We start from the raw sequence: 19,801 nt of genomic DNA, 5'->3' as shown, positions 1-19,801 counted from the left end.
GGAGAATGGGTGAGTTGATTAGAGAAGGGAAGCGAACAAGGCATAGTTATGTAATCACAAATTGTGAACAGGGTGGACCATTCTAGTGTATCTATTCTAATTATAATGTCAAAACGGTGTACCCTGTATCAGTCCACCGAATCCAAAAATTCTTTATCAATCTAATTTCGGCCTAGTTGTAATAGGCTACACAGTGAGAGCGTGCATCATTTCCAACGGCTAGACCAAGAGGAATGGATGCACATGTTGTGTTAGTGTTGCTACAAGATCTGAATGAAAAATACTCAGTAGGGAAGAAATGGATCAAGACATCTCTGATGAGTATTATTCGGATTCATGCTGAATGGCTTTCCATATCTGGGAAAGGATCCATTACGGGCAGCAGGTGAGCGAGTATCGGCTAATGTTTTGGATCAGATGGCAAGTCTGTACTCCGTGGGAGGAGGAACCTGTTGCTGTGTTCTACAACATGCTTGACTTGGCTGCTATCAAGCAGTGCATGAACAACACCATGAGCAGGAGAGACTTCATCATGATGCCCCATTTACATCGTGACATATTCCATTACACAGTTCGTCAATTTAATTCAGTCTTGTTCCGCTACTGGACGGAGAGCATAGGATAGGGTTACACACACTGAGGTATAATAAGAACTGTAGACTGCATCTTAGATGTCCGCCTGTTGTCAAGGTAATCTACTCATGTTGCCTAATGAAGATCTAAATGTCGAAACATTGTAAATAAATATCACCTGGGAGCATGAGCAGCAGTGTGAGGTGTTTTCCAATCTACTCAAGTGCCCAAAAGCCGATTCATGGACCGTCTATATCCGTGTTGCATACGGTTTATAGGGACCAACATCACTGACCTCTATGCCAGGCGGGGGAAGGCCCTGGAGATTGTCAAGGACTACAGCCGCCCAGGTCATGGACTGTTCTCTCTACTACCTCACGACAAGTGGTACCGGAGCACTAGGTTAGTCTACACCTGTTGTTCAGGAAGCATGTACAATTCAAATTTGATTTGAAAAAGATTAAACATCACATGTGCACTAGCACTCAGTGCACACAGGGAGCAGCGCGAGCAGCGACTACATCATCACAAGGTCCAAAAACATAGCAGACATTGGATGACTATAAAATGCTAAAACTGTATCTTTGGCTGTGAGGGATGTAAAATAGGATTGGCCTCAGCAACAATTATTTGACTAATTCAATGGATGTTTTGTGCACAAAGGTGATGATTAGCATAGTCTCTCGTCCGATATCACATTTATTTTGTGGCTCAGTTGGTAGAGCATGGTGTTTGCAACGCCAGGGTTGTGGGTTCGATTCCCACGGGGGACCATTATGTGGAAGAAAAAAAATAAAAAATATGAAATGTCGCTCTGGATAAGAGCGTCTGCTAAATGACTAAAATGTAAAAGTATTTTGGGAGACTGCAAAATATGCCTGTTACGCACGCCTCTAGTAAGAGGGAATGCAACACCCTGCTACAACTCAACTCTCTGTGGTGTGAAAGAGGTATGGACTGCAGGTGTGAGTAAGGATGACAAAAGGCAGAGAATACCATTTACAGGGAATTTATTCCTTCGCACGGTACGTTTGGGGAAAAGGGGCTGGACGTAACCAAAGCAAAGAAAGTAAATATCAAAGCCCCCTCTCCTACCTTACCTGCCTACCCACTACTTACCTAACTAGCACCACCTGGTGTACTAACCAAAATACAGGGGATGGTCCACCCAGGTCTTTCCTAGTGTGCATAGACAATAAACTACTACGGGTTATGTATGCCCGTGGGCCTCTTGCCTAAACACTCCCTAGGTGCCTTCCCCTTCCCCCTGGTAACAAATGAAACAATAATACAAATGTAAGTAAGCAATTCCAATAACCAAAAGCACAGTTCTATTGGAGCCCACACACATACCTCAAATCAGCAGCTACACAATACTTAAGAAAACTCTGAACACAGAATTAGCCATCAGCCTTCTCTCTCAGCAATCATCCCTCTCTCTGAGCATCAGAACACTGGCTTATATAGCTGGAGAAGGAGTTGTTAATTGGAGACAGCTGCGTCCTGACGAGGAGGCGGGGTCAGCTCTCCAATCAGTAATGGGGCCGACCAATCAGCTGCTTGGAGAATTTCAGGAAGCTATTTCCTGAAATACATACAAATACACAAACCACAACACAGAAACTGGGGAACGTAACAATGACATTTTCATTCAAAACAGGAGAGACATATTGTTTCTGTTGATAATAAATCTGTTTTGTTTAGTTACTTTTTCCTCAACTTGTTTCTATAACTTTCTAGCAAGTCAAGCTAGCTTGCACCGCAGAGCAGCTTGCTAGCTAGCTAAAAGCTAGGCTATGCTGAAGATACTGTAGCTAACGACATACCCAAATAATTATAATATAAAAAAGGTCATTACCAACACAATAAACTTAAACAGGAGGCAACAGTCAAATCAAATCAAATTTTATACACAATACAAGATATGTAAGCATTAATAAGTGACTAAGATACCGTAGAATAGAATAGAAAACAATATATACATATGAGATGAGTAATGCCAGATATGTAAACATTATTAAAGTGACTAGTGTTCCATTCCTTAAAGTGGCCAGTGATTCCTAGTCTATGTTTATAGGCAGCAGCCTCTAATGTGCTAGTGATGGCTGTTTAGCAGGCTGATGGCCTTGAGATAGAATCTGTTTTTCAGTCTCTCAGTCATATAATATAATATAATTGGCTTAAATGCCAATGTGTATTATTTAAACCCCTAGAGTCGATGTTAGCATAATAAAAAATCCAGATCAAATTCTGTCTTTTTAAGCTAGAGATATCTGTTTTTTTGCATTGGCTGCTTCTCAATCTACAACATCCACCATTGGCGGCTTGTACGACGGAAGGTGCCCGAGCTACAGCGAAAATGGCGCCGGATGAAATGACAGCAGTTTTACGGGCGCCCAACCAATTGTGCTATTATGTGGTTTTTCTCGCGTTATTTGTAACTTATTTTGTACATAATGTTTCTGTCACCGTATCTTACGACAAAAAAGAGCTTCTGGACATCAGGACAGCGATCACTCTCCTCGGATTAAACAAAGATTTTTTCTTCAACAAGCAAGACGCACAAGACATTCTCCAAACACCCGACAGGGCCGACATCCCCGTAATTTGAAAGAGGAAGCGACGTAGGAACAGAGGACAACGTGCAATCATTGGACAATAAACTAGATGAGGTACGATCACGAATATTCTACCAATGGGACATCAAAAACTGTAATATCCTATGTTTCACGGAATCGTGGCTGAATGACAACATGGATATTCAGCTAGCGGGATACACGCTGCACCGGCAAGATAGAACAGCACACTCTGGTAAGACGAGGAGGGGGCAGTCTGTGCATATTTGTAAACAACAGCTGGTAAACGAAATCTAAGGAAGTCTCTAGATTTTGCTCGCCTGAAGTAGAGTATATTGTGATAAATTGCAGGCCACACTACTTGCCTAGAGAGTTTTCAACTATACTTTTCGTGGCTGTTTATTTACCACCACAGACAGATGCTGGCACTAAGACTGCACTCAGTCAGCTGTATAAGGAAATAAGCAAACAGGAAACCACTCACCCAGAGGCAGCGCTCCTATTGGCCGGAGACTTTAATGCAGGGAAACTTTAATCAGTGCTACCAAATTTCTATCAACATGTTAAATGTGCAACCAGAGGGAAAAGAATTCTAGATCACCTGTACTCCACACACAGAGACGCGTACAAAGCTCTCCCTCGCCCTCCATTTGGTAAATCCGACCACAACTCTATCTTCCCGATTCCTGCTTACAAGCAAAAATTAAAGCAGGAAGCACCAGTGACTCGGTCTATAAAAAAAGTGTTCAGATGAAGCAGATGCTAAACTACAGGACTGTTTTGCTATCACAGACTGGAACATGTTCCGGGATTCTTCCGATGGCATTGAGGAGTACACCACATCAGTCACTGGCTTTATCAATAAGTGCATCGAGGATGTCGTCCCCACAGTGACTGTATGTACATACCCCAACCAGAAGCCATGGATTACAGGCAACATTTGCACTAAAGGGTATTCGAGCTAAAGGGTAGAGCTGCCGCTTTCAAGGTGCGAGACTCTAACCCGGAAATCCTGCTATGCCCTGCGACAAACCATTAAACAGGCAAAGCGTCAATACAGGGCTAACATTGAATCATACTACACCGGCTCCGACGCTCGTCTTATGCGGCAGGGCTTGCAAACTATTACAGACTACAAAGGGAAGCACAGCCGGGAGCTGCCCAGTGACAAGAGCCTACCAGATGAGCTAAATCACTTCTATGCTCTCTTCGAGGCAAGCAACACTGAGGCATGCATGAGAGCATCAGCTGTTCCGGACGACTGTGTGATCACGCTCTCCGTAGCCGACGTGAGTAAGACCTTTAAACAGGTCAACATACACAACGCTGGTAATGGCTCACATCAACACCATTATCCCAGAAACCCTAGACCCACTCCAATTTGCATACCGCCTAAACAGATCCACAGATGAGGCAATCTCTATTGCACTCCACACTGCCCTTTCCCACCTGGACAAAAGGAACACTTATGTGAGAATGCTATTCATTGACTACAGCTCAGCGTTCAACACCATAGTACCCTCAAAGCTCATCACTAAGCTAAGGATCCTGGGACTAAACACCTCCCTCTGCAACTGGATCCTGGACTTCCTGACGGACAGCCCCCAGGTGGTGAGGGTAGGTAGCAACACATCTGCCACGCTAATCCTCGACACTTGAGCTCCCCAGGGGTGCGTGCTCAGTCCCCTCCTGTACTCCCTGTTCTCCCACAACTGCATGGCCAGGCATGACTCCAACACCATCATTAAGTTTGCAGACGACACAACAGTAGTAGGCCTGATCCCCGACAACAACGAGACAGCCTATAGGGAGGAAGTCAGAGACCTGGCCGGGTGGTGCCAGAATAACAACCTATCCCTCAACGTAACCAAGACTAAGGAGATGATTGTGGACTACAGGAAAAGGAGGACCAAGCACGCCCCCATTCTCATCGACGGGGCTGTAGTGGAACAGGTTGAGAGCTTCAAGTTCCTTGGTATCCACATCAACAACAAACTAGAATGGTCCAAACACACCAAGACAGTCGTGAAGAGGGCACGACAAAGCCTATTCCCCCTCAGGAAACGAAAAATATTTGGCTTGGGACCTGAGATCCTCAAAAGGTTCTACAGCTGCAACATCGAGAGCATCCTGACTGGTTGTGTCACTGCCTGGTACAGCAATTGCTTGGCCTCTGACCGCAATTCACTACAGAGGGTCGTGCGTACGGCCCAGTACATCACTGAGGCTAAGCTGCCTGCCATCCAGGACCTCTACACCAGGCGGTGTCAGAGGAAGGCCCTAAAAATTGTCAAAGACCCCAGCCACCCCAGTCATAGACTGTTCTCTCTATTACCGCATGGCAAGCGGTAATGGAGTGCCAAGTCTAGAACAAAAAGGCTTCTCAACAGTTTTTACCCCCAAGGCATAAGACTCCTGAACAGGTCATCAAAAAGACCGATTTTCGGGATGTCTCATGGTCTGACAAACAAATCAAATCAAATCAAAGTTTATTTGTCACGTGCGCCGAATACAACAGGTGTTGTAGACCTTACAGTACATCACTAAGGCTAAGCTGCCTGCCATCCAGGACCTCTACACCAGGCGGTGTCAGAGGAAGGCCCTAAAAATTGTCAAAGACCCCAGCCACCCCAGTTATAGACTGTTCTCTCTATTACCGCATGGAAAAGACCCCAGCCACCCCAGTCATAGACTGTTCTCTCTATTACCACATGGCAAGCGGTACCGGAGTGCCAAGTCTAGAACAAAAAGGCTTCTCAACAGTTTTTACCCCCAAGGCATAAGACTCCTGAACAGGTAATCAAATGGCTACCCGGACTATTTGCATTGCGTGCCCCCCAAACCCCTCTTTTTAAGCTGCTGCTACTCTCTGTTTATCAGATATGCATAGTCACTTTAACTATACATTCATGTACATACTACCTCAATTGGGCCGACCAACCAGTGCTCCCGCACATTGGCTAACCGGGCTATCTGCATTGTGTCCCACCCACCAACCCCTCTTTTACGCTACTGCTACACTCTGTTCATCATATATGCATAGTCACTTTAACCATATCTACATGTACATACTACCTCAATCATTCTGACTAATCGATGTCTGTATGTAGCCTCGCTACTTTTATAGCCTCGCTACTGTATATAGCCTGTCTTTTTACCGTTGTTTTATTTCTCTACCTACCTATTGTTCACCTAATACATTTTTTGCACTATTGGTTAGAGCCTGTAACTAAGCATTTCACTGTAAGGTCTACAACACCTGTTGTATTCGGAGCACGTGACAAATAAACTTTGATTTGATTTGATTTGTTTGTCAGACCATGAGACATCCCGAAAATCGGTCTTTTCACGAAAACATCTGTAGCGGCCGAACGGATTGGCCTACAAACTAATATGATCCCTCTATGATCCCTCTATGGACTCTCACAATCACGATGGTGTTCTCCGTCTACAACCCCCCAAGCGTCACGGGACTCGTCTGAAGTCAGTACCGCCAATCTGCCGACTTCTGTCTGTAGCGTCCGAATAGTTTGGTCTACACACTAATATGGCCCCTCTATAGAGAGGTTGTTTTGGTCTAGGATGCCCACAACTCAGGATGGCCCCATCTCAGATATAGGGCAAACACTTTAAAACAAACTTCCTTTTTATGTAGTTTTTACTATCTGTTTTTCCATATATAAAAGGGCAGCATCCCGGAGTCGCCTCTTCACTATTGACGTTGGTGTTTTGGGGGTACTATTTATTGACGCTGCCAGTTGAGGACTTGTGACTTTCTCAAACTAGACACTCTAATGTACTTGTCCTCTTGCTCAGTTGTGCACCGGGGCCTCCCACTCCTCTTTCTATTCTGGTTAGATCCAGTTTGCGCTGTTCTGTGAAGGGAGTAGTACACAGCGTTGTACAAGATCTTCAGTTTCTTGGCAATTTCTCGAATGGAATAGCCTTCATTTCTCAGGACAAAAATAGACTGATGAGTTTCAGAAGAAAGTTGTTTGTTTCTGGCCATTTTGAGCCTGTAATCGAACACACAAATGCTGATGCTCCAGATACTCAACTAATCTAAAAAAGGCTAGTTTTATTGCTTCTTTAATCAGAACAACAGCTTTCAGCTGTGCTAACATAATTGCAAAAGGGTTTTCTAATGATCAATTAGGCTTTTAAAATGATAAACTTGGATTAGCTAACACAACGTGCCATTGGAACACAGAGTGATGGTTGCTGTTAATGGACCTCTGTACGCCAATGTAGATATTCCATTAAAAATCTGCCATTTCCAGCTACAATAGTCATTTACAACATTAATAATGTCTACACTGTATTTCTGATCAATTTGATGTTATTTTAAATGGACAAAAAAATTGCTTTCTTTCAAAAACAAGGACATTTCTAAGTGAACCCAAACTTTTGAACAGTAGTGTATGTATAGCCAATCTCCGTTATGTCCAGAGACATCACCAGAGACCTGGTGGTGCAGCAGGAACTTCAGGTATCTAGCAACCAAGAGTTTGTGAATTGAAATTCTCAGCTGAGTTCCAAGTAATCAGCATACAGCAGCATACAGTCCTTTAACATGCATACCTTAATTTAGCTGTAAAAATACAGTAACTAGTGTATTTACTGTATTTTCACCGCAACTAGACAAAAACCTCCAGCTGACCATGACAGAACGTTCTAAGAACATCCTAAAAACTTTCTTGGGATGTCCCTTAAACAAACCAGGAACAAGACAAAACCTGCAGGGACCATGACTGTTTCATTTGAATAATGTCAATTATGCCTTTTAAAATAAAATATCTCAATTGCATTTGACAGCTGGGTTTTCACATGCGCTCAACTGTTGTCACGTGTAGGTTCCTGTTATCATGTCTTGCACATGTTATCACATTAACTTCACATAAAATCATATGTGATCATGTGAAATTCATGTGTTTTTCCTTGAGGGGAGTCTGTCTGGATGAATCCAGGGCCGTTGGAAAGGTTGATTGAAATATAATACAAGTTTCTCCTCCCACAGGGTTAAGTGAAAACATATTTTCTTTTAGACTCGAGGCTCGATAAAGGAAACTAATGTTCATAATAAAGTTTGGCATTGATAATCTGAGATGCAGCGTGAGACAGAGTGGGTGTGATGAATGTAACCTGAATGACATGGCTGAAGGATGTGAATTCCTTATTATCTGAACAATGCTACATGTTTGTTATTGGTATGATATTACAGTAAGAACCAGAGTGTATTACAGTAAGAACCAGCATGTATTAGAGTAAGAACCAGTGTATTACAGTAAGAACCAGTGTATTACAGTAAGAACCAGCGTGTATTACAGTAAGAACCAGTGTATTACAGTAAGAACCAGTGTATTACAGTAAGAACCAGCTTGTTTACAGTAAGAACCAGCTTGTTTACAGTAAGAACCAGAGTGTATTACAGTAAGAACCAGAGTTGAAGGTAATTGTAAGTGCACAACCTGAAAAATAACTGAAAATGTTGTCCTTGTAAATAAAGATAATACTTTTTTCTACTTTTACAGTATATAGGATATCAAAAGTGCTTGAGGACCGTAGTTGCCCATCTGTGTTATAAACTAGGAAACCTCTTTCCCTAACCTGTGCTTCTGTCTCTATCCCCATGCAGCGGCCAAGTCCAACGGTGACTTCTACAACAAACCTCGTCTGATGATGGAGCTGCCGTCCAAAGGAGGCCTCCCCCTCCAACACATGAACCCTATGCGACCTATGAACCCCATGACCAACAACACTATGTCCCACAACCCAATGAATAACCCCACCATTACCCACAATCCAATGAACAACCCCATGGCGCACAACAACCCCATGGCCCACAACAACCCCATGGCCCACAACAACCCCATGGCCCACAACAACCCCATGGCCCACAACAACCCCATGGCCCACAACAACCCCATGGCCCACAACAACTCCATGGACCACAACAACCCCATGGTCCACAACAACCCCATGGTCCACAACAACCCCATGCCCCACATCAACCCCATGCCCCACAACAACCCCATGGCCCACATCAACCCCATGCCCCACATCAACCCCATGCCCCACAACAACCCCATGGACCACAACAACCCCATGGCCCACAACAACCCCATGGCCCACAACAACCCCATGCCCCACAACAACCCCATGTCCCACAACAACCCCATGACTCACAACAACCCCATGCCCCACATCAAGCCCATGTCCCACACCAAACCCATGTCCCACAACAAAACTACGTCCCACATCAAGCCGATGTCCCACATCAACCCCATGGCCCACAACAACCCCATGGCCCACAACAACCCCATGGCCCACAACAACCCCATGGCCCACAACAACCCCATGGCCCACAACAACCCCATGGTCCACAACAACCCCATGGCCCACAACAACTCCATGGCCCACAACAACCCTTTGAGTCCCATCAGCACCCTGGGATCCCTGGGCCCCAAGCCAGTGGCCACCTACATCACAGAGATGCCCAGCAGTTTGCCCATCCTATCCAGCACCTACCAGGGCTCCACCATGCTGACCGCACCCAAGCAGAACGGACAGAAGCCCCAAAGACTCAGCAACAGTGGTGACAGGCTCAGTAATAAAGGTCCAGGAGCCATGACCATGTCCAGCATGACTAGAACAGGGACTTTCCCGGGGCCTCACCACCACATCGGGACGGTTCCTGGTCCTCACCACCAACAATACCACCAACATCAGCAGCAACAACACCACTCGCTGGCCTACAGCTCCAACACCATTGCAGCCCCCAGGGGGATGGGGGGAGGAATGGGGCCGAAGGGCTGGGACGGGACTGAGACGGTGGGTAGGAGGAAGGGTTATGGCTCCAAGAGGCCCCAGTGCACGGTGGAGCAGATCAACGAGCTGCACAGTCAGTCCCGCTCCCAGAGCCACAGTCAGCACTTCCTGCCCACTCAGCCTTACTTTGTGACCAACAGTAAGACGGAGGTGACTGTGTGAGAGAGTGGGAGAGGGGGACGATAGTCTCCAAAGCAGAGTCACCTATTAGGCAGAGCGGGAGAGGACAGAGATGGTGGTGTGTAAGGCCCTGGTTGTGGTGTGTCCTGGTAGTGGGGGCCAGAACAGAGCACCCTGGTGGTGTGGCAGTGTGCTTGCATTTGTCGTCCAGTATGAGTGGATCATTGCACAAGTGACTGTCAGTCAATCCTACACAGACCCTCAGTCAGGGGAGGGGGGCGGGATGGTATATCCATGACAATGTCCAACAGAAGTATCAAATTCATTGTGTGTGTTATAATATCTCCTGTGTAATGGTAACATAATCAACCAATGACAGTGAAACGTGAATACAGCAACAGCAAAAGGAAACATTAGATTGCCATGGATTGCATTACCAAATCCGACAAGCAATATGAGATCTATGGACACCGAATGGCTGGGGCTAAAACATTGAGCAAAGAAACAACAAACTATGGGGAAGGAAAGGACATTCATTAAAGAGGCTCTCTCCTACAAAGCCAGTTAGTTGGTCACAGTTTTAGGGCTATGAACATTATGGGCTTTGGGCTATGAACATTATGGGCTTTGGGCTATGAACATTATGGGCTTTCTTCTGCTCTTGTAACCTTGAAACTCACTCGGTCGTCAACACATTCTGGAGATTATTGTCCTGTATATTTGAAGAACAGTACTTGATCACTGCTGCTCCGAAGGCAAGGAGGCAGAAGCATCATCTGGAGAATAGTACTGTACTCCTGAAAAACGCATCAGTCCTAACGCTGTTCACACAGAGTATCACAGAGAATGTGTGATCCAATATTTAAAAATGTGACTACAGACCATGGCCAGTTGTAGTGATACCGCCATCTTTTTACATGTCCCTTTTTCTCTCTCTTTCATTCTATCTAGCCCTCTTAGAAAAGACAAACTTCAGGTAAAGAAAATGTAAAGAGAGAGCTAAATGTGGTTCTGAATCATTTCTGTTCTACGGTGTATGGCGAGGCCCCGATAATAACTATGAAACCCTACTGAGAGATATTCCCCTTGAAGTGTCATCCCTCATGTGTATTATTGCTACAGAATATTGTGATTAATACAATGTGCCAAAAAAAAAAAAATCATTTTTGTATTTTTGTATGACTGTGTCCTCTTGAACTTTGGCGACCACTTCACTCTGGTGTTTGTGGAAAATACTGTTGCTAGGGCATCCAAATATTAAATGGTCTAATAGTAGAAGACAAGACGTCTTCAAGCAAATTGAACAGTAAAATCTATACAACCTGAATTTATAGTCAGTTTGCAGCCTATAGAAAGCACTCTGTACTGGTTGTAAACATCCCGGTAGTTGATTTTCTTTCTCATTTTCTCGTTTTTGCTCAGCTCGTGGTTCCACTGTGAAAGACAGGATAAAAAACAGGTAAATGTTTTCAGGATGTGCATTATCACAATACTCAGTTGAATTAATCCAGGCATGAGGAAATCTGGAAATTTGAACCCCATACTGTCATCCTTAAAGTTCACACTGATCTCATCGCAGCAGGCAGGCAGGCAGGCAGGGAGGCAGGCAGGCAGGCAGATTGGGAGGTAGGGAGGCAGGCAGGGAGTCAGGCAAGCATGGAGGCAGGCAGGCAGGGAGGCAGGTAGGTGGACAGAAAGGCAGGCAGGCAAGCAAGCAGGCAGGCAGGGATGCAGGTAGGCAGAGAAAGCAGGCAGGGATGCAAGTAGACAAAGAAACCAGGCAGGCAAAGCAGAACACACAGTGAGCTCCAAAAGTATTGGGACAGTGACACATTTGTTGTTGTTTTGGCTCTGTACTTCAGCACTTTGGATTTGAAATGATACAATGACAATGAGGTTAAAGTGCAGACTGTCAGCTTTAATTTGAGGGTATTTTCAGGTGAACCGTTTAGAAATTACAGCACTTTTTGTACATCGTCCCCGCATTTTAGGGAACCAAGAATATTGTGCCAAATCCACTTATATGTACACTATATACAGTGCCTTCGGAAAGATTTTCCTCATCAATCTACACCAATACCCCATGATGACAAAAAAAAACAAGGTTTTTAGAAATGTTAGAAATACTTTCCAAAAGTATTCACACTCTTTACTCAGTACTTTGTTGAAGCACCTTTGGCAGTGATTACGGTCTTGAGTCTTCTTGGGTAAGACGCTACAAGCTTAGCACACCTGTATTTGGGGAGTTTCTCTCATTCTTCTCTGCAAATCCTCTCAAGCTCTGTCAGGTTGGATGGGGAGGGTTGCTGCACAGCTATTTTCAGGTCTCTCCAGAGATGTTCGATCAGGTTCAAGTCCGGGCTCTGGCTGGGCCACTCAAGGACATTTAGAGACTTGTCCCGAAGCCACTCCTGCGTTGTCTTGGCTGTGTGCTTAGGGTCATTGTCCTGTTGGAAGGTGAACCTTCGCCCCAGTCTTAAGTCCTGAGCGCTCTGGAGCAGGTTTTCATCAAGGATCTCTCAGTACTTTACTCCATTCATCTTTCCCTCGATCCTGGCTAGTTTCCCAGCCCTACCGCTGAAAAACATCCCGACCGAACATCCCGATCTCCCATCTCCACAGAGGAACTCTAGAGCTCATTGGGTTCTTGGTCACCTCTCTGACCAAGGCCCTTCTCCCGGTGATTGCTCAGTTTAGCCGGGCGGCCAGCTCTAGGAAGAGTCTTGGTGGTTCCAAACTTCTTCCATTTAAGAATGATGGAGGGCATTGTATTTTTGGGGACTTTCAGTGCTGCAGACATTTTTTGGTACCCTTCCCCAGATCTGTGCCTCGCCTTAATCTTGTCTCGGAGCTCTACGGACAATTCCTTTGACCTCATGGCTTGGTTTTTGCTCTGACATGCACTGTCAACTGTGGGACCTTTTATAGACAGTTGTGTACCTTTCCAAATCATGTCCAATCAATTGAATTTACCACAGGTGGACTCCAATCAAGATGTAAGAACATCTCAAGGATGATCAATGGAATCAGGATGCACCTGAGATCAATTTTGAGTCTCATAGCAAAGGGTCTGAAATCTTAGCTAAATAAGGTATTTCATTTTTTTTATTTTTTATAAATTAGCAAAAATGTCTAAAAACCTGTTTACGCTTTGTCATTATGGGATATTGTGTGTAGATTGCTGAGGATTTTTGTTTTATTTAACACATTTTGAATAAGGCTGTAATGTAACAAAATGTGGAAAAAGTCAAGGGGTCTGAATACTTTCCGAAGGCACTGTATACATACAAAAGTATGTGGACACCCATTCAAATTAGTGGATTCGGCTATTTTAGCCACCCGTTGCTGGCAGGTGTATAAAATCGAGCACACAGCCATGCAATCTCCATAGACAAACATTGGCAGTAGAATGGCCTTACTGAAGAGCTCAGTGACTTTCAACGTGGCACCGTCATAGGATGGCACCATTCCAACAAGTCAGTTCGTCAAATTTCTGCCCTGCTAGAGATGCCCCAGTAACTGTAAGTGCTGTTATTGTGAAGTGGAAACGTCTAGGAGCAGCAACGGCTCAGCCGCGAAGTGGTAGGCCACGCAAGCAGAAAGAACGGGACAGCCAAGTGCTGAAGTGCGTTGCACGTAAAAATCGTCTGTCCTCGGTTGCAACACTCACTACCGAGTTCCAAACTGCCTCTCAATCGACCAATCAATCAAATGTATTTATAAAGCCCTTTTACATCAGCCGATGTAACAAACTGCTATATAGCCTAAAACCCCAAACAGCAAGCAATGTAGATGTAGAAGCACGGTTGTTAGGAAAAACTCCCTAGAAAGGCCAAAACCTAGGAAGAAACCTAGAGAGGAACCAGGCTATGAGGGGTGGCCAGTCCTCTTCTGGCTGTGCCGGGTGGAGATTATAACAGTACATTGCCAAGATGTTCAAACGTTCGTAGATGACCAGCAGGGTCAAATAATAATAATCACTGTGGTTGTAGAGGGTGGTTGTAGAGGGTGCAACAGGTCAGTACACTACCTGTAAAGTGATCGGCCTCTGAAAGCAATTTCAGCACAAGAACTGTTCGTCGTGAGCTTCATGAAAGGGGTTTCCATGGCTGAGCAGCCGCACACAAGCCTAAGATCACCATTCGCAATGCCAAGCGTCGGCTGGAAGGGTGTAAAGCTCGCCGCCATTGGACTCTGGAGCAGTGGAAACGCGTTCTCTGGAGTGATGAATCACGCTTCACCCTCTGGCAGTCCGACTGACGAATCTGGGTTTGGCAGATGCCAGGAGAACGCTACCTGCCCCAATGCATAGTTCAAACTGTAAAGTTTGGTGGAGGAGGAATAATGGTCTGGGGCTGTTTTTCATGGTTTGGGCTAGGCCCCTTAGTTCCAGTGAAGGGAAATCATAACACTACAGCATACAATGACATTTTAGACGATTCTGTACTTCCAACTTTGTGACAACAAAGACCCTTTCCTGTTTCATTGCCCCTGTGCACAAAGAGATGTCCATACAGAAATGGTTTGTCGAGTTCGTTGTAGAATAAATTGACTGGCCTGCACAGAGCCCTGACCTCAACCCCATCAAACACCTTTGGGATGAATTGGAACGCTAACTGCTAGCCCGGGCTAGTCGCCCAACATCAATGCCCGACCTCACTTATGCTCTTGTGGCTGAATGGAACCAAGTCCCAGCAGCAATGTTCCAACATCTAGTGGAAAGCCTTCCCAGAAGAGTGGAGGCTGTTATAGCAGCAAAGGGGGGACCAACTCCATATTAATGCCAATGATTTTGGAATGAGATGTTCAACAAGCAGGTGTCCACATACCATTGGTCATGTAAAGCATATTAAAGTAGTAAAAAGTATATATTTTTAAAGCATGCAATGACTACAGCAAGGTTGTGACTCTATTTGTGCATCTGTAACTTTATCACTCATCATTATTCATGATTCATTCAGGATTATCTGTAATCATGGTAGCATCCACATTAATGTAGAAGTGTTTAGAAACATATTATTTTCTTATTTACAATAAAACTGACTCCATGTCACGTCCTGACCAGCAGATGGAGCTGTTGTAGTAGTTTTGGGGTCAGGACGTGGCAGTCTTGTGTGTGTGTGTGTGATTGTTCTGTGTTGGTCTTGTGACTCCTGATCAGGAACAGCTGGGGATCGTTGTTCCTGATTGGGAGTCATATATGTAGGAGTATGTTTGTCACTTGTTTTTGTGGGTAGTTGTTTTTGCACTGCGTTGGTGAGCCTGCAAAACTGTTTAGTGTTGTGGTTATCATTTATTGTTTTGTCAAGTGGATGCTTTACTCTTTTTTTGTTAATTAAAATATGAGTATCCACAACTCCGCTGCATTTTGGTCTTCCCTGCAACACAACGAAGGATTTTGTGACACTCCAAAATGACACAATACGTTATTTACCATTCATTTATAGTTTGTCAAGTTTGTAGAGTCACAAGCATGATGTACTCATTGTGTGCTATGAATATGGGACCAAATGCTTAATTTGTTACTATTTTAATACACATAAGTAGATTTGGCCCAATACTTTTAGTCCCCTAAAATGGGGGGGACTATGTACAAAAAATGCTGTAATTTCTAAACGATTTCTAAAATACCCTCAAATTAAAGTTGAGTCTGCACTTTAACCTCATCATTTCAAATCCAAAGTACTGAAGTACAGAGCCAAAATAACAACAAATGTGTCATTGTCCCAATACTTTTGGAGCTCATTGTATGTTGTCTGAGCCACATTCTACACTCAACCTAATAGGGAAGAGTTATCCTTCCTGATTTCTCCCCAGCATCAATTTTTATTAGTCGTTTGTACGGGATACACATGGTATACACCGTCCAACCAAATGCTTACTGGCAGGTTCCTTCTGGACAATGCAACAATAAGAAATATTAAAAGATAAGAATACGAACATAAAGTATAGAATAAACATAAGTATAATACAGGGAGGCAGAATACATAGTCCAATATTATTATGATGTACTGGGTCATCTTCACCACCCTCTGGAGGGCCTTGCGGTTGTGGACGGAGCAATTCCTGTACCAGGCCATGATGCAACCAGTCAGGACGCTCTCGATGGTGCAGCGGTAGTCAGACACCTTAGGAAGTAAAGACGCTGTTGCGCCCTCTTGTCAAGAGTGGTCCATGTTAGTGAATAGCAAACACAATAGACATCAGCATTATACAGAACAGTAGGTATGGAACCCCATACATGTCAAGTCCTCGGTGATGTGGACGCAGAGGAACTTAAAACTGCTGACTCTCTACTGCAGTTGCGTTGATGTGGATTGGGGCGTTTTCCCTCCTCTGCTTCCTGAAGTCAACAATCAACTCTGTTTTGCTGACGTTGAAGGAGAGGTTGTTCACAATGCCAGTCTACTTACCTCCTCCCTGTAGGCTGACTCATCGTTGTTGGTTATCAGGCCTACAACCGTGGTGTCATCAGCAAACTTGATGGAGTTGGTGTCGTGCAAAGCCACACAGTCGTGGGTGAACAGGGAGTACAGCAGAGGGCTGTGGACACACCCATGGGGAACCCCAGTGTTAAGAGTTTTAGGAAATAGAGACTCCTTAGGAGTTGTTGCCAATCTTCACAGCATGTGGTCTGCCTGTCAGGAAGTCCAGAATCCAGTTAGAGGGTAGCGTCCAGACCCAGGGCTATGAATGCTTGCTGAACTGTAGTTAATGAGAGCGCAGGTAGATGAGAGCACAGGTAGATGAGAGCACAGTTAGATGAGAGCACAGTTGGAGCACAGTTAGATGAGAGCACAGTTAGAGCATAGTTAGATGAGAGCACAGTTAGATGAGAGCACAGTTAGACAAAAGCACAGTTAGACAAGAGTACAGTTAGATGAGAGCACAGTTAGAGCACAGTTAGAGCAGTTAGACGAGAGCACAGTTAGATGAGAGCACAGTTAGAGCAAAGTTAGACCACAGTTAGATGAGAGCACAGTTAGATGAGAGCACAGTTAGACAAGAGCACAGTTAGATTAGAGCAGTTAGATGATAGCACAGTTAGATGAGAGCACAGTCAGCAGGCCTCACTCTGATGTAGCAGTCATGCAGCTCCTAGAGTGAGAGGGCAGGAGATACTGGACTGTTACTAGTGTAGTATACTACTACTACTACTGCTACTACTACTACTACTGCTGCTGCTGCTGCTACTACTACTGCTGCTGCTGCTACTACTACTACTACTACTGCTGCTGCTGCTACTACTACTACTAATACTACTGCTACTGCTGCTACTACTGCTGCTGCTACTACTACTACTACTACTGCTGCTACTACTGCTACTACTACTGCTACTGCTACTGCTACTGCTACTACTACTGCTACTGCTACAACTACTGCTACTACTGCTACTGCTACTACTACTGCTGCTACTGCTACTACTACTGCTGCTACTGCTACTGCTACTGCTACTACTACTGCTACTACTACTACTACTACTGCTACTACTACTGCTACTACAACTACTACTACTACTACTATTACTTCTTCTACTACTGCTACTACTACTGCTACTGCTACTACTACTACTACTGCTACTACTACTGCTGCTACTTCTACTGCTGCTGCTGCTACTACTACTACTTTGTCAATGATTGCTTTCTCAGGATTGTCATTATAGTAGAGAGAGCCAGAGTGTCCTTACTCCAAGACTCAATTCCACACTAGCACACATTTTTCAATGCATGGCCATACCTATACATTCCCTCATTCTAAGTGTGCCAGTTCGGATATTGGATTGCAGCCTAATTCTCCCTCATCATATCTGACCCTTTCTTCCCCTCTAAAGCCAGGTATCTGAAATTAGCAGAGCACCGAGCCAGCCAGCTCCTGCCTACCCAGCCTAGTTCCTGATTAACCTGCTGACAAAAATCTACGTTTTCTGCTCGGCTGAAAGGAGCAAAATTAAGACTGGAAAGTGTGAGTGGCCTAATTAGTAGAATCAGACCCTCTCGTTCCCTGGCCCTGCTCTTGCCTCACATGGGCAAATGGATCGAAGGATCTGGTTGGCAGATTCAATCAGGGCAGCCAGGCATGCAGCTGAAGTCTTGTATTAACTGCCTGGATAAATATGGTTTAGTATTGTGTAGTATTGTGTTGCTCATTAATAACAACATCCTCTTACAGGGGTTTTCACAACATTAACTACCCCTGATTGAGGGAGCAATTGAGGAAAACTGTACAATATCGATTTTCACTCAAAGAGGCTACATTAAGGAACTGTCTCACAAACCTGGACATTTTTGTGTGTATAATAAATTAGATTTTTGTTATATATAATGTACAGTATATCAGATCAAATCTCAAGCCTTTTCTTGTAAAACTCCACTACAGCTAAAATACCTTTCTCCTCTCTCTCTCTCTGGCAAACTTAACTCGGTGGTTTGATTTTATTTACACATATAATTACAATCTGGTAATATCCACTTGGTACCTTTGGGTGACTCAACCAGTTGGAATGTTGTCAAGGAGGGCGGTCACATGTGTCAGCAAAGCAGAGGTCCCGAGTGCGAACCATGTATGAGCTGAATCAGCGGGAGGTGGTACTCGCTATGCAAGCAGTGTGACGCGTGAAGCACTGGCACTTATCATCTCAGAGAGGAAATGACTGAAAGGAATCTGTGTTTTCTAGAGAGAGGGATGAAAAGAATTAGGGGGAGAGGGACTGCGAAAGAGAGGGATAGAGGAGGGAGAGAGAACAAGAGGGGTAGGGAGGGAGGGAGAGAGAGAGCCTGCATCTCTCAGATGACTGTCATATGAGAGAGAGAGAGAGAGAGAGAGAGAGAGAGAGAGAGAGAGAGAGAGAGAGAGAGAGAGAGAGAGAGAGAGAGGGTGAAAACTGGTGAAAGCTGCCTGCTGTAACGGGGAGAAACTAAAAAACTAATCTTGGAAACCCGGTATAGGGGGATGAGGACTTTCCAATTCAATCAATAAGTTATACAAACCTGATGAGATTAAACCTGATCTGATTATAAAGTTATGTTTGTATGACTTGGTTGTACAGTTTGTATAGGCGGCTACATCGACCCAGCCTAAAACATAACGAAGGCTTAGGGCTGGATTCAATCTGTATTGCCGAAGCTCAGCAGTGTATGGCGCTATAAATGTTTAGGTAATTTCCAATTGAACATATGCATATGCCGACATATGCAGTGTTTTCCGTGAATGTAGTCTCTGCTAACGCGAGACCATTGCCTTTAAATGTCAAATCGGGCTACAACACGGAACTTCAGCGATAGGGATTGAATCCAGCTCTTATAGTCAGAAATGGGAAGTGTATCCCCTTATGTATTGCTCTTGTTCACACAACTATAGTTTATCTGTAAATAATCATACCAGGCGGGGATGTTAGTAGTTATTGTCAAACCATTCTGTATGACAGAGAAACATAATTGTATTTATCAAGCAAACGGTTATTGTCAGAGTTTTTATGAAGTAAAAAAGGAATACATACATTGGGCTGATATTAAAGGGTTTCTGCAGGTCTGACTTCTACAACACATTTTACGCTGTTTTGTTTCCCCTGAGGAAGTGAGTTAAATACATTCCAGTTCATTCCAGTTCCACCCTGTCATTGAAACTATGGAATATTGAATCATGTTTTTGTCTAGTATGTCACCCTGTTGATTTTGTGTTATTTGACCTTCTATTAAAAACGAAAC

General features: G+C 44.3%; 1 protein-coding gene across 1 annotated transcript in view; it reads left to right on the top strand.

Moving 5' to 3' along the window:
• LOC106609275 (protein shisa-9B) overlaps positions 1-11,672 on the top strand; it is a 63,837-nt gene extending 52,165 nt beyond the window's left edge. Inside the window, exon 4 of the mRNA XM_014207903.2 lies at positions 8,785-11,672. Within this exon, the coding sequence (XP_014063378.1) occupies positions 8,785-10,139 (1,355 nt within the window). The 3' untranslated portion in view covers positions 10,140-11,672. The remainder of the gene's footprint in view (positions 1-8,784) is intronic.
• Positions 11,673-19,801: the final 8,129 nt, after the last annotated feature.

Source organism: Salmo salar, chromosome ssa01, assembly GCF_905237065.1.
Source record: "Salmo salar chromosome ssa01, Ssal_v3.1, whole genome shotgun sequence".
NCBI classification, from domain to species: Eukaryota; Metazoa; Chordata; class Actinopteri; order Salmoniformes; family Salmonidae; genus Salmo; species Salmo salar.
Note: the sequence above shows the minus strand (reverse complement) of the source record. Positions and strands in the feature narration are given on the sequence as shown.